A 12,867-nucleotide genomic window follows, 5' to 3' on the forward strand; every position below is an offset into this window, starting at 1 on the left:
TTACCTCTGATAAATAATTCCTTATCTTTACATAATTATTGGGAATGATCTTAACTACGGCTTCATGGTTCCCAGACCCCAAAACCCTTGAGAAAACACGGGCTGGAGTATACTTTTATTCTAGATTGATTCTATCTAGGAGATGAGTGAGTGTTCACTAAGGAAGGAAGAAACCTAATGAAGCCACTGGGATTCATAGGAAAAGTCTAGTTCTTTCCTACCTGAATGTCCACGATTTCCTCACCAGTCAGACCTTGACCTAGTGGTCACTCTTATTGGGTTGTTAAGAAGGAATGTATTACCAAAAACCCCAACACCAAAAAACAGTGACCTAGTGGCTTTTAAAATTACATAAAATTTTCAAAAGCAGACAACTTAACTGACAAGATTCTTATGTGAATTGTTAAATGATGTAACATTAATAATTATTATTTACCCTGATTTTTTTAAATTATGTTTTTATTTTATTTTTGAGAGAGACAGAGCATGAGTGGGAGAGGGGCAGAGAGAGAGGGAGACACAGAATCCGAAGCAGGCTCCAGCCTCCAAGCTGTCAGCACACAGCCTGACGCGGGGCTCCAACTCATGAGCCGTGAGATCATGACCTGGGCCGAAGTCAGACGCTTAACAGACTCAGCCACCCAGGCACCCAACCCTGATTTTGATCTAAATAAAATATCACTATCCCAGTGGCTACCCAGATTTGAGAGTGAAAAGCTATGTCTGCATCTCTGTGGTACAGAGTTCCTCGTCCTTAGTACTTCCTTCAGCCAGCTTGCCTTGCAGTTTGATGTCTTGAGATTTCATAGATGCCAGTTAATAAAAGATGTACATTCTAGCCTAGAAGAATGTCACAATGAACTCATGGGGCCTTCTGTTCTCTGCTTCGCTATAACCAAAGCAGTTGCTTAAGACTATATGAAAAGACAGTATCACTATCAGTCCCTTGGGCACCTACACAAGAAAAGGATGTTTTTTTATCAAGCGGGCAGACTTCGCACTCTCTAATGGGGCCACTGCATATGGTTACTTAGGTTGTATGCTGAAAAAACAAACAAACAAACAAAAAGGCACATCTAAATGTGCAAATCACACTATCGACATCTTTATCATTTTGAATATTTTCATATGTTTTGTATATGTTCTCATATATTTACTATATGCAAACTCTTAATAAAAAGGAAATTATTTACTTATCATTTATTTTATTTTATTAAAAATTTTTTTTACATTTATTTATTTTTGAGAGACAGAGAGAGACAGCATGAGCAGGGGAGGGGCAGAGAGAGAGGGAGAGATGGAATCAGAAGCAGGGTCCAGGCTCCAAGCTGTCAGCACAGAGCCTGATGTGGGGCTCAAACCCACGAACCGTGAGATCGTGACCTGAGCCGAAGTCGGACGCTTAACCGACTGAGCCACCCAGGCACCCCTCTAATATTTATTTTAGAGAGAGACAGTGTTTGAGTGCGAAGAGGGACAGAGGGAGAAAGAATCTTAAGCAGGCTCCATCTCAGTGCAGAGCCTGACATGGGGCTCGGGCCCACGACTCTGGGATCACGACCTGAGCTGAAATCAAGAGTGTAATGCTCAACCCATGGAGCCACCCAGACACCCCTAAGAAAGGAAAAATTTAAATTCACTAAGACAGTTTTCTAGCAAATAGCCTTGCTTAACAAAATCCTATTGTGTCAGTTTTCCACCTTTCTATCAATGTGTCTGATGGAGAGAACTTATTTTCTATGTGCACAAAGGCACCATAGGGGACTCGCTTCGTGTTCTTTAATATCATGTTAGGCAATCTCAAATGCAAATCTAATTCCGACAGTACATATGCCACACTAATGAGTTTGAACAAATAACAGAGATGAGAGCAGCCAAGACAAAAAGTGGAAAAAATGTCTGTGATCACCAGATAAGGTGTAACGATGGCTTCCTCACTATGATGACAGGTTTTAGTATTCTCCGGCCTTTATTTGGCTCACTCATGCTCACCGAAGGGACTTTTATTTCTTGATCTTTCCCCCACAAAGAGATTTATGCAAGGTAAGATCTATACAAGGAACAGTCCACAGGAAAGGGAAGAGCAGAATTATACTGCTGGAGTGAGGACAGATGGATTCACTGCCCATTATTTCATCATTTTTTAAAAAGCTCAGTTTTACGAACAGTCATAGAATTTAGAGGGTAATTGTTGTGAACTGAGTATTTGTGTCCTCCAAAACTCATTGGTTGAAACCCTAAGCCCCTCAATGAGATGGTAATAGGAGGTGGGGTCTTTGGAGGTAATTAGCTTTTGGAGAGTAGGATCATCATGGTGGGATTAGTGAGTGCCCTTATGGGAAGGAACAGGAAGAACTCTCTTCTCTCTCTCTCCCTCTCCCCCCTCCCCTCTCTCTCTTTGCCATGTGAAGATATGATGGATCATGGCCATCTGCAAGCCATGAAGAGAATTTTCATCAGGGACCAAGTCTGCCTGCACTTTGATCTTGAACTTAACAGCGTCCAGAACTGTGAGAAATAAATGTCTATTGTTTAAACCACCTAGTTTACGATATTTTGTTATAGTAGCCCACACTGACCAAGACAGTAATTTTACAAGATCCTGACATACATATTTGTATAAAAAAATAAAACAACTCCCTTTCCAGATTATAAATTATAGAGTCAGAAAGATTGGGGACTATGAGAGACATAGCAATTGTTTCAAAAAGGCTAATAAGCCAGGGTGAAGTTTAACAGAGGAGACAGAATCACACCTGAAATATTTCACATCCTTGAACTTGTGTAGGAGTACTTTATTAAAATGCAGCCAGTCCTAGAAAGTAACTTACTATGTTAGTATCTGACCTGGTGAGATATTAGCAGTGATTTACTTATGAAATCCCTCCCGCATCCCAGATTGGGCTGACATAGAATAGAACAATTTATGGGTGAGTCCTGAATTGTCTGACACTTTATGAAAAAGTCAGTTCTGCTCAAAGTGTTCAGTAGTGAAGTTGATAGAAGGTAGTTCCTGAAGGCAATGAAAAGGGTTGGGTTGCTTGAGGGAAAAGAAACCTGGGAACAAAGATCCTACAAGATCAAGTTTTGCTTAAATAGCAGGAGCAATGATTAACTTGATTTAATTCACTTAGCAACCTGCACGGCTATTAATGGTAGCGTAATTCTGTGAGGCATGAAGAAAGATAACTTTGAGAAGCAGCCTTTTTAACTTCCCCTGAAATCTGGCTAATTTGTCAGCTATTCCCCACAACTGCAAGGGTGGTCACATGGGAACAAACAATTCAATTAAGTGAGTAATATACTCAACTTTGGAAAAATACTGAATTTCTCCTTCCTTCCTTATTCTTCCCACCTACTCTCCTTCCCTCCAACCAACACTCCCATTGGAAGAAAAAGAGAAACAGAAAATTTAAAACTAGTATCAACTTTCTAATTCTCCCAAATAACATTTCAATATTTTACCTCACATATACATTTATTCGTATATATGTAATTAAATAAGTAAGACAAATATAATACTGAATTAATACTCAGAAGAAAAAGCTAATATATATTTGTATTACATGTCAGCACTTGGAATTTGAGTTTCTCCCTAGACACCTGAAAAAAAAAAAAAAGAAAACAGAAATCCAGTAACTATAATTCTCTAGACTTATATATAGTCCAATTAAATCTAATATAGCTTTATATATGTTTCTGATAACTAACTTATAATTGCCAATTTTAACTTATTTAGGTTATATATGGAAAGACACTCGTGACTTAGGAATCTGGTTTGTTTTCACTTTTAGTATATTTTGCAGAATAATAGTGATCATCAAATATTTTGGTCATCAGTATAGTCTTTTCACATGCTACAGGTCAGGTTTGTCTAAAAGACCTCAGAATAGAATCCAGTCTACACAGGTAACTGTTCAGGTCTCACAGTGCTGAAAACATTTTCATTAGTTGTTGAAACCTCAAAATAAATACATGAAAATACAAATATCACATTTCTCTCTTAAAAATGGAAGATCCAAAGTAGAAATTTCTACAGAGCAAAAACTAGCTGTAGTGCCAGGACAAAATAAAATACTTTAAAGAAAGAGAGAGAGAGAGAGAGAGAGAGAGAGAGAGATGCCTATTTAAACATTTAAAATTTAGTAGCTATAGCTCAATGGTAAATATTTAAAATTCAAAAGTCTACAGACCAAATAGGATAACTGGAAAAGAATATTTTCTATGTAAGGGGATCACAAAGTAATAATAAACTGTATATATATATTTTTTCTGGAAAACATGTATAATAATACGATACAACAATATATATATCTTAAAAATCTGTAAATAACCAGTAAGGAAAAGGCAAACACTAAAACTTAAAAATGAACAAATTACAGGGATATGATATCCTACCAAACATAAAATATTTAGTACTTCTAGTAATGGAAGAATTTCAGGCAAAAATAACAAAAATAACTGTCTTTTTGTTGGCCAAGATGAAATACATTTATTTTATTCATTTACGTATTAGCATTAAATATTAACCACACGTTGTACCCACTATTAGCAAGAGTAGGGTAAAATAATATCCTCTCACCAGCACACATTGCTGGTTAAGGCACAAAGGCATCAACTTTCTGGAGGGTAATTTTGTGATGGGCATAAAAACTTTTATATCCTAAAAAAAAATTATATCCTTTGACCAGTAATTCTACTCAGTAATCAAAGATGTTCACAATATTTATGTATAAGATTTTTCACGTGAAGCAGCACTTACAAAAGTTAAAAACTGGATATATACCAAACTTCTAACAATAGAGGATTGATTAAATAATATATAAAGGAATGCAGTGTAGCTATTAAAAGTAGTGTTATAAAAAGGAATTTAATGACATGGGAAAATGCTCATGGCAGTTTGCGAAGCAAAAAAAAATGTTGTAAGGGACTATGTATACAATGATTTCATTCTGAAAAATAGTAAATAGATAAGATAGGAGAATAAACATCAAAACGTCACCAGCTATCTCTGGGTAATGTTCATGGGGGAGGAGATATTTACAGATGACGTCCATGTAATTTGCAAACTTTCTACAATGAGCACTTTGTTTCACTTTTAGATGTTCTTTCACAAAAAGAAGAAAGAATGTAATCATAGGACGTTACCCATGGAAGATCCTTGAATTCTACGTAATGTCTCTGTTGACGAGGTTGTGTGCCTCTAGGGTTAAGATGACAAACAGAACCCAGGCTGCCCACATCCTGTGTGTTCTTTTGCCTGGACTGAGCTGTTTACTCCACTCTTTATAGTCAGGACCAAAGACACTTTTTTCGTGACTTTCTTTTGAAAAATATTCTAAGCAGAAACAAAATGCTATCAAATAGCTTCCTGCCACTATTTCCTTTCTTTGGACTAAACTGGAGACTGGTCAAGAAAGGGGAATAGTTCCCTTTTGTATCCACATCTTCCATTCCATCCCCACCCCAATTAGCTAACTTTCATTATGGTAAATAATTCACTGTTTTTCAGTTATATAGCACCTTTGTGTAAAGGGACAGTCTTTCCAAACACTTGTTAATCCTAAAAGCACTCTTGGGAAGTAGGTAAAAATTACTAGAGAGAAGGGAGGAGAGAGGGTAATGCCAAAGGCAGTAAAAGAGGTCAATAAAACCACACACTTGCCTCAGTTTTCTGTTGGCTGAAATCTATGCAATGCTGTAAATCGAGGCTCTATTACGGGATATTGAAGGGGAAGTGATTTGAGGGGTACAGTTTGAGGGGTAAGGTTTTCAGACCTTATATGTAGAATTCAGACGTGTAGATCACAGTGTTGTATAAGTAAGAACACGGACTATGGGACAAGACTTCTAGATTCAATTCACGGTTTCACTATTTATTAGATGTGATATTGGGCAACCCATTTACTTTTTCTGGGTTCAGTCTTTTCATCTAGAAAACAGTAAAACCTTGCATTTAGTATGATTAAAAGGATTAAGGGGGCTTATAAAGCATTGAAAGCAGTTCCCAGAGCATAGTAAGTGCTATAAAAGTGTTAGCTATTCTTAGTAATTCTAAAATATATTATTTTACAGTGACAGATTAAAAAGAAGGAGGCGAAGACTTGTATTATCCCCACATGATTCAACATCAAACTTTACAGATTTCAGTACAAAGGGAAAAGCTTCCCATATCTCTAATCTCGGGGTAGCAGTAGGTGTGCTTCAAGGTTAGAGGTGATTACTAGCTCCCAAATACAACTCAACTGCAAGGATAGGTTCCATATATTGGGTCGTATATGCTCTAGGATCCCACCTCCTGAAAAGTTTATCACCCTTTGCTTTAACTTAATAATAAGGGCAACTGAGTTACTATATAACTGGGAGTAGTGAACATAATGAAATAAGAACACTGTCACAATTGAAACCTTCACTGATTGTTTGACCTTGAGTATTTACCCCTCATCTGCTCCATGGGAATATTGACATTAGTTTATTGGAGGAAATTTAAGCCACCCTTTTCCTATCGTCCCCTTTTCATGCAGTCAATACTGGGAAAATACAAAATATTTTAGTGTTCATACTGTGTATGGCATGCTCTTATTGTTATTAAATTAATTTTGAAGGCTCTCATAAATACTGCATCTTTTTTTCCCCACAAATACAAAAAAAGTATTGAGGATTTGCAGAGCTGAGCACCCGCTCAGTAGGGTAGTGAACAGGGTGAAGAGATTAGAGACACGGGAAGAAGAATATATTTTGGAATAGTTTGATCTTTTTCATTTCAAGTAAAATAAATGTGACAGCTGTTTCTTGTTGCATTTGCTGCTAACACCCCCTGATGTATTTCTATTAACATAAATGTGCCTGCAAAGACCACATTTAACATTAAAGGAATACAAAGTCAGGCATAATCAAAAGTTTTCCTTCCTGTTGTTTTGATTATTTTGTTTTGCAGTGTTGTTACTGAGTATTAAAAACTCCATGATAGCAGATACTGTATCCTTTCATATATATTGTTATGGACATATTTACACTCTAATAAGTATTTGTTGAATAAACAAAATGGGTGAACAAACCAGTTGTCTCAAATTCTTAGCCTTCTAAGCTTTCTCGTAATTATATTAGGCATCATATGTCATGTTGTTTTATCACATTGATCAAGTGAGAATTTTTATACCTCATTATGCTTTCCTATATATAACACACACTATTAATTGTTATTAAATATAAAGCATTGCTCAGCAAAGCACCCCTGCATTACTGTGTTTACAGCAACATTAGAGAATACTGTAAAGGAAGCCTCAGGATATCCATGTTTCTGCTCAAGGTTTAGAACCTCTTTTCACCTTGAGTTGCATTCAGGAAGCGATTTATTTTGTCAAAAACAAAAAATCAAAAAAGAAAGAAAGAAAGAAAGAAAGAAAGAAAGAAAGAAAGAAAGAAAGAAAGAAAGAAAGATAGAAAAAAAGAAAGAAAGAGGAAGAGAAAGAAAAAGCAAGCAAGCAAGCAAGTGAGCAATTCTCCCTGTCACCACAGTATAAGAAGTCAGGGCAGAACACAGAGCTTCTGTCCTGAATCAGAACCCTTTGCTGAGAAGAGGCAGAAAGAGCCCCAGCCCTCTTCTGTTACTGGTGGAGATAGAACAGGCAATGCAGTGCGGAGGAGAACGCAGAACACTGTGGACAGTGCAAAAGCAATTCGGACAGGACCTCCTGGCCACACACACAAAGCAACTAGGTTAGTCACATGTATCTAAGGGTTTTCTCTGGTCCATAAGTCAGTTTACACCAGAAGTTTGTATTAGAACTCCATTATTTATCCTTTATAGGTTGCGTCATATGATTACGCTTAAGTAAAGTTTGGAGTACATTACTTCTGGTTCTTATTCCAGAATTTATGCCATTCATTTCACCCAATCTTTCTTAATATGCCAACTTTTGAAATTCTTCTAGAGGCCATAAGTTTAATTGTAACCCAAATTAAATTAAGTATCAATTGTGTGTTTATGGTGCTGCAGAACCTCATGATTTTGTGTGCATTTCCAAAATCCATGCATATAAATGACAAATGTAAAATCCTAGAAATATAATATTTTCTGACGATCTATTTTTAATGTTTTAGGTGCATTTCTGAGATTCATGTGAAGAAAATAATAATACTTACAATTAACACTTCAGAAAGTCCTGTATTTCTAAATTTCTGAGAATAGTGTTATTCCTTTTGGCAAGGTAGAAATATTTTATATCTTCTTATTCTTTATAGAGAATATTAATGCAGTCTTAAAAATAATACACTGATGCCAATAATTCAATAAAATCCAATAAAAATTTTACTATCATATCAGTACCAGTTCAACAAAGATAGTTTTAAAGGTTAGTACTTACATTGGCATCTTTCCCGGCTAATTTACATAATTCCACTCGTTCCTTCGCAGCGGGCCAATAAATCTGTAAGACATTTCAAAGTGTGTCAGAATCTGAATATCTAAAACACCTTACAATTCTAATTAGGAAAATGAGTGTGTGAAGCTGAAGAGTGGATGTCAAACTATGGGCATGTTATAGATATGATGTAAGAATTTTGAGATTTAAATATTTTCCAAAGCCACCATAAAAAAATAAAATGAACTGCAGAACTATCTATTTGCATATTATAATCTTCTAATTTCTTTTCAAATGTACTTAATAATAGATAAGTTATGTTGAGAAGGCCATAAAATCTTATTGTGGTGTCAGCAGTTCAGGTTCGCATCTGTTTAAGTAAGAGATTTTATTCATGCTGTTTTTCTGTGCTCACTCAGAGTGGTGGTGCATTATAAACATGTGCAGCGAATGTTGGAAAACGGCACTTGGTTACAAGCAAAAGTTATCACTCCAAGTCAAAGACCAGTGTGGATTTCCTGGCAATATTTAACGCGTGCGGAGCTCACACGCATCTTTCACTTAGTTAAATATTATACATGCTTCATCTTACTGAAATCTCACAATGACCCTATGAGATGGCTGGACTTACTCTCCTCATTTTCACATCAGAAAACTTATTCACACAGCCACTAAAAACATGTCACGGGCCATGAACATAGTCACCAGCAAAGCCAAATATGACCCAAAGTCCGTCTCCTGAAGTAGGGGGGGTCTCCACCACTATATAATAATTATTATCTGGGCAAATGATTAAGGACAAGGGCAGCAAATCCCTTGGTTCGTAGCTCTTAATCATGCTTTAACTGTCTTGAATTTATTACAAAGGTTTTGTTTTGTTTTTAACAAAGTTTAGGAATTCTGTCAAGAAGGTTTTGCAAATGAAGTTTCAAACAGTTATTTTACTCCATTAGCTTAAAGAAAGAAATGCTCCCTGTTAAGCTACAGACAAGAAGAAACAAGAAAAGCAAATTCTGAGTTACTTAATATATATATATATATATATATATATATATATATATATATATATATATTCCAAGAGCTCTGATAAACTTTTATTATGTTTCTCACCAATGTTAGCCGAAAATGTTTTAATAGGCAAGGAAAAAAAGAAAATATCCTGAGGGAATGCACTGAAAAAGCCTTGTTAAGCCTGGAACTCACAAGTGACTCAGGAGTCACAAACGTTTATATGGTATTATCTTCATAGTGAGATTTCAGGGTTTTATGTCTCTGAGTAAAGAAGAACAGAGAATACCACTCAAACTCGTACTAGACAAATTCAATAAAATAACTAAGAGTTTTAAATGAAGTAAATGCTGCAAATTACATGCTGCAAATTGCAAGCCTAAGGTGTACCTAGACAGGGTGGCTGACCGGGAGTAGGATCAAATGATGAGTTAAACTCGATGTGGTTCACAATAAGGACCTAAAGATGGTATTTATTCCAAACTGGTTTAATTCTCGGCAATTATACTTTCACACAATTCTGAAGAGTAGCTGTCCATAAAATATAAATAGACTACAGTAATAAAAAATAATATGGACAGATCTTAGCAATTTGCTATTAGGTAAAAAAAAGTACAGTCCCCCAAATTACAAACAGAATGATCCACTTAGAATAATGTCAAAAACAACTAAAAGAAAATAGACACTTTTATCATATATGTAGATGCAATAAATATGTAAAAATGAAAACTAGGGGGTGATGAATACAGCATTCAGGAAAAAATGGTTGTCCCAGACTGGAAGGAAAAAGACAAATTGGTGGTAAGAAACAGATTATTTATGAGATCTTAGCTTTTGTTCTGGATGGTGCCTTTTCAGGTATTTAATGCATAGTTTAAAATAACTAAGCAATTCAAGTTAGTAAATAAATTAATCAAAACGGGCCATGCATAGGCCAAAAGACAACAGTCAATCATCCACCCAGAATCATGAGGTCTTAAATAAATAAATGAAAGAGGAGTAAAAGTATTTATGTTGAGAGGGAGGGAGGTAGAGAGAGAGAGGGAGAAAGAGTGACAGAGAGAGAGAGAGAATGGGGGAGGGGCTGTGAGAGGGAGAGAGAGAATCCCAAGCAGGCTCCACACTGTCAGCATGGAGACCCTACGAGCCCTCCATGGGTCTCCACGCTGGGCTTGAACCCAGGAACAATGAGATTATGACCTGAGCCGAAAACTCAGCCGACTGAGCCACCCAGTCTCCCTTCTTCCAGTTGTTTTTTAATTGTTTGTTTATTTGTAATCATTAGTAGCAGAAACACTGAAGCCACTGTTCTTCTCCTCTCCTTTAAAGGTGTCATCTTGAATTTATAGTAACGTTGCTTTTTATTTGGACCTATGAGCTCAATGTATCCTCTCTCAAGGTATTTTTTTCTTCGATGATTCATTTTTATTATTATCTTTAATTGTGATAAAACATCCGTAACATAAAATTTACCATCTTAGAGGTATCTGGGTGGCTCAGTCAGTTGAGCATCTGACTCTTGATTTCAGCTCAGGTCATGATTTCATAGTTCGTGGGTTTGAGCCCCATGTCAGGTTCTGTGCTGACAGTGTGAAGCCTGCTTGGGATTCTATCTCCCTCTCTCTCTGCCTCTCCCTTGCTCTCTATCCTTCTCTCAAAATAAATAAATAAACATTTTTTAAAAATTTACCATCAGAACTATTTTTACAGTTCAGTATTGTCAGGTATATTCACTTTGTGCAAACAATCTCTCGCAAAACTGCAACTCTAAACATGCTGATCTAGAATATTATAGTGATTTTACAGAGTATCACTTTGTATCATTGGACTGAAAATAGAAGGTACACAGAATGCATATCCACCATCTGTCAATTGGTTTAATCTTTAGCTCATTTTATTTGGTCTCTAGTCTAGATGAATATTTCTTTGAGTCCTTTCAATATGTCAAATCCTATTCTTTTCTGTTTTTTTTTTTTTATGATGGTAAAATTCACTCACATTTCAGAAATAAACTTAGAACAGATAGTTATGGATATTTGTTCTAATCTAAATATCTTATTGAGGGGGCACCTGGATGGCTCAGTCAGTTAAGTGTCTGAATCTTGATTTCAGCTCAGGTCATGATTTCTTTCATGGATGTTTGTGAGATCGACCCCTGCATTGGGCTCTGCACTGACAGTTGTAGAGCCTACTTGGGATCCTCTCTCCCTCTCTCTCTGCCCCTCCCTCTCTCTCAAAACAAACAAATAAACTTTAAATATCTTATTGTTATAAAGTCTATTAAAAAAGGGAAAATATAAAATTCTTCTATATTAAGTAAATAAGATATAAAGAAGAGAAAGATTATGACAGGGTTTTTGTTTGTTTGTTTGTTTGTTTTGGTTTGTTTTGTTTTTTACCTTGAACCAGTAGAGTGAGTGACTGAGTTAAAAAGTAGGTCATGACATAAATGTTTCTAAAATTGATTTTGCATATATTTGTAGGGGCTTCAAAAGTGAGTTATTTAAAGAGTGACAAAATGTGGAAACGATCTTTATAACTTCTTTGCAATCTACACGAAAGCTCCAAAGTCAGCACAGAGTAAGTACTATTCATTAATTATTTGTTCATTGCACATATAATTACAAAGGCCCTCTGTATGCTGGGCAAGGTGTGGCATTGAGTCAGGAAGATAGTTCTGTAAACAGATCAGGTAACCGCATTTTCTTGGGAGATACAAAGTGAGCAGAGAGCTCGGAAGATGGAAACTGTGCTCAGGGAGCATCCAAGGGGCCCCAAGGGCAGACCAAGATACAGGTCTCTATTTTTGAACCACTGTTTTCACTTACTTGCGCTTAATAGCTTAGTGTGGTTTAATAGTTTTGACTCTGATTTTTTTCTTAAGGATTTGACACTAGTAACTGCAGATTTCTTTTCCCTCTTTGCAAAGGAATACAAATCTCTAAAAGATGTTTTCATGGTTTTTGTACATTTTCAGTTATTAACTGTAAGTCATATAATTGTAAATTGAATTGATTGTAAGTCACGTAATCGTAAATTGAAATGTGTCATCCTAGCTAATGAAGCAATAAAACTAAAATTACAAGCAGCAGAGAATCAAGTGTTTGATTAGTGGGTAAATGTTACACAAAGATACTCAAGCACTGAGAATTCGTTGGGCTCCAGAAACCAATTTTAATAAGTCTTTTAATCTTTGTTTATAGAGGATATTTTTCCCCGAATGTTATCTCACTTTTCATCATTCACCTTCAATCCCATAAAGTCTAGGCCCTGTTAAAAATAGAAATTATCCTTTAATCATTATTATTGAAGAGTAATTCTAAGATAGTATCACAAAGATAATTTTACTTTTTAAGATAACATAAGCCTTTAAAATAAAGATTCATTAAGATTATATACTGCCTTATTTTGATACAATGCTCTCAAGAATTCAGAAATCACAAAAAGAGTTATCTTAATATCAACAACCTAGGAGATATCTGATTGTCTTCCAGAC

At 35.9% G+C, this 12,867-nt stretch overlaps 1 protein-coding gene across 1 annotated transcript in view; it reads right to left on the minus strand.

The window, feature by feature from the left end:
- Positions 1-12,867, minus strand: part of SEMA3D (semaphorin 3D) — a 198,866-nt gene that overhangs the window by 78,340 nt on the left and 107,659 nt on the right. The window contains exon 4 of the mRNA XM_042965395.1: positions 8,367-8,429. Within this exon, the coding sequence (XP_042821329.1) occupies positions 8,367-8,429 (63 nt within the window). The remainder of the gene's footprint in view (positions 1-8,366; positions 8,430-12,867) is intronic.

This window comes from Panthera tigris, chromosome A2 (assembly GCF_018350195.1).
Source record: "Panthera tigris isolate Pti1 chromosome A2, P.tigris_Pti1_mat1.1, whole genome shotgun sequence".
Classification (NCBI taxonomy): domain Eukaryota; kingdom Metazoa; phylum Chordata; class Mammalia; order Carnivora; family Felidae; genus Panthera; species Panthera tigris.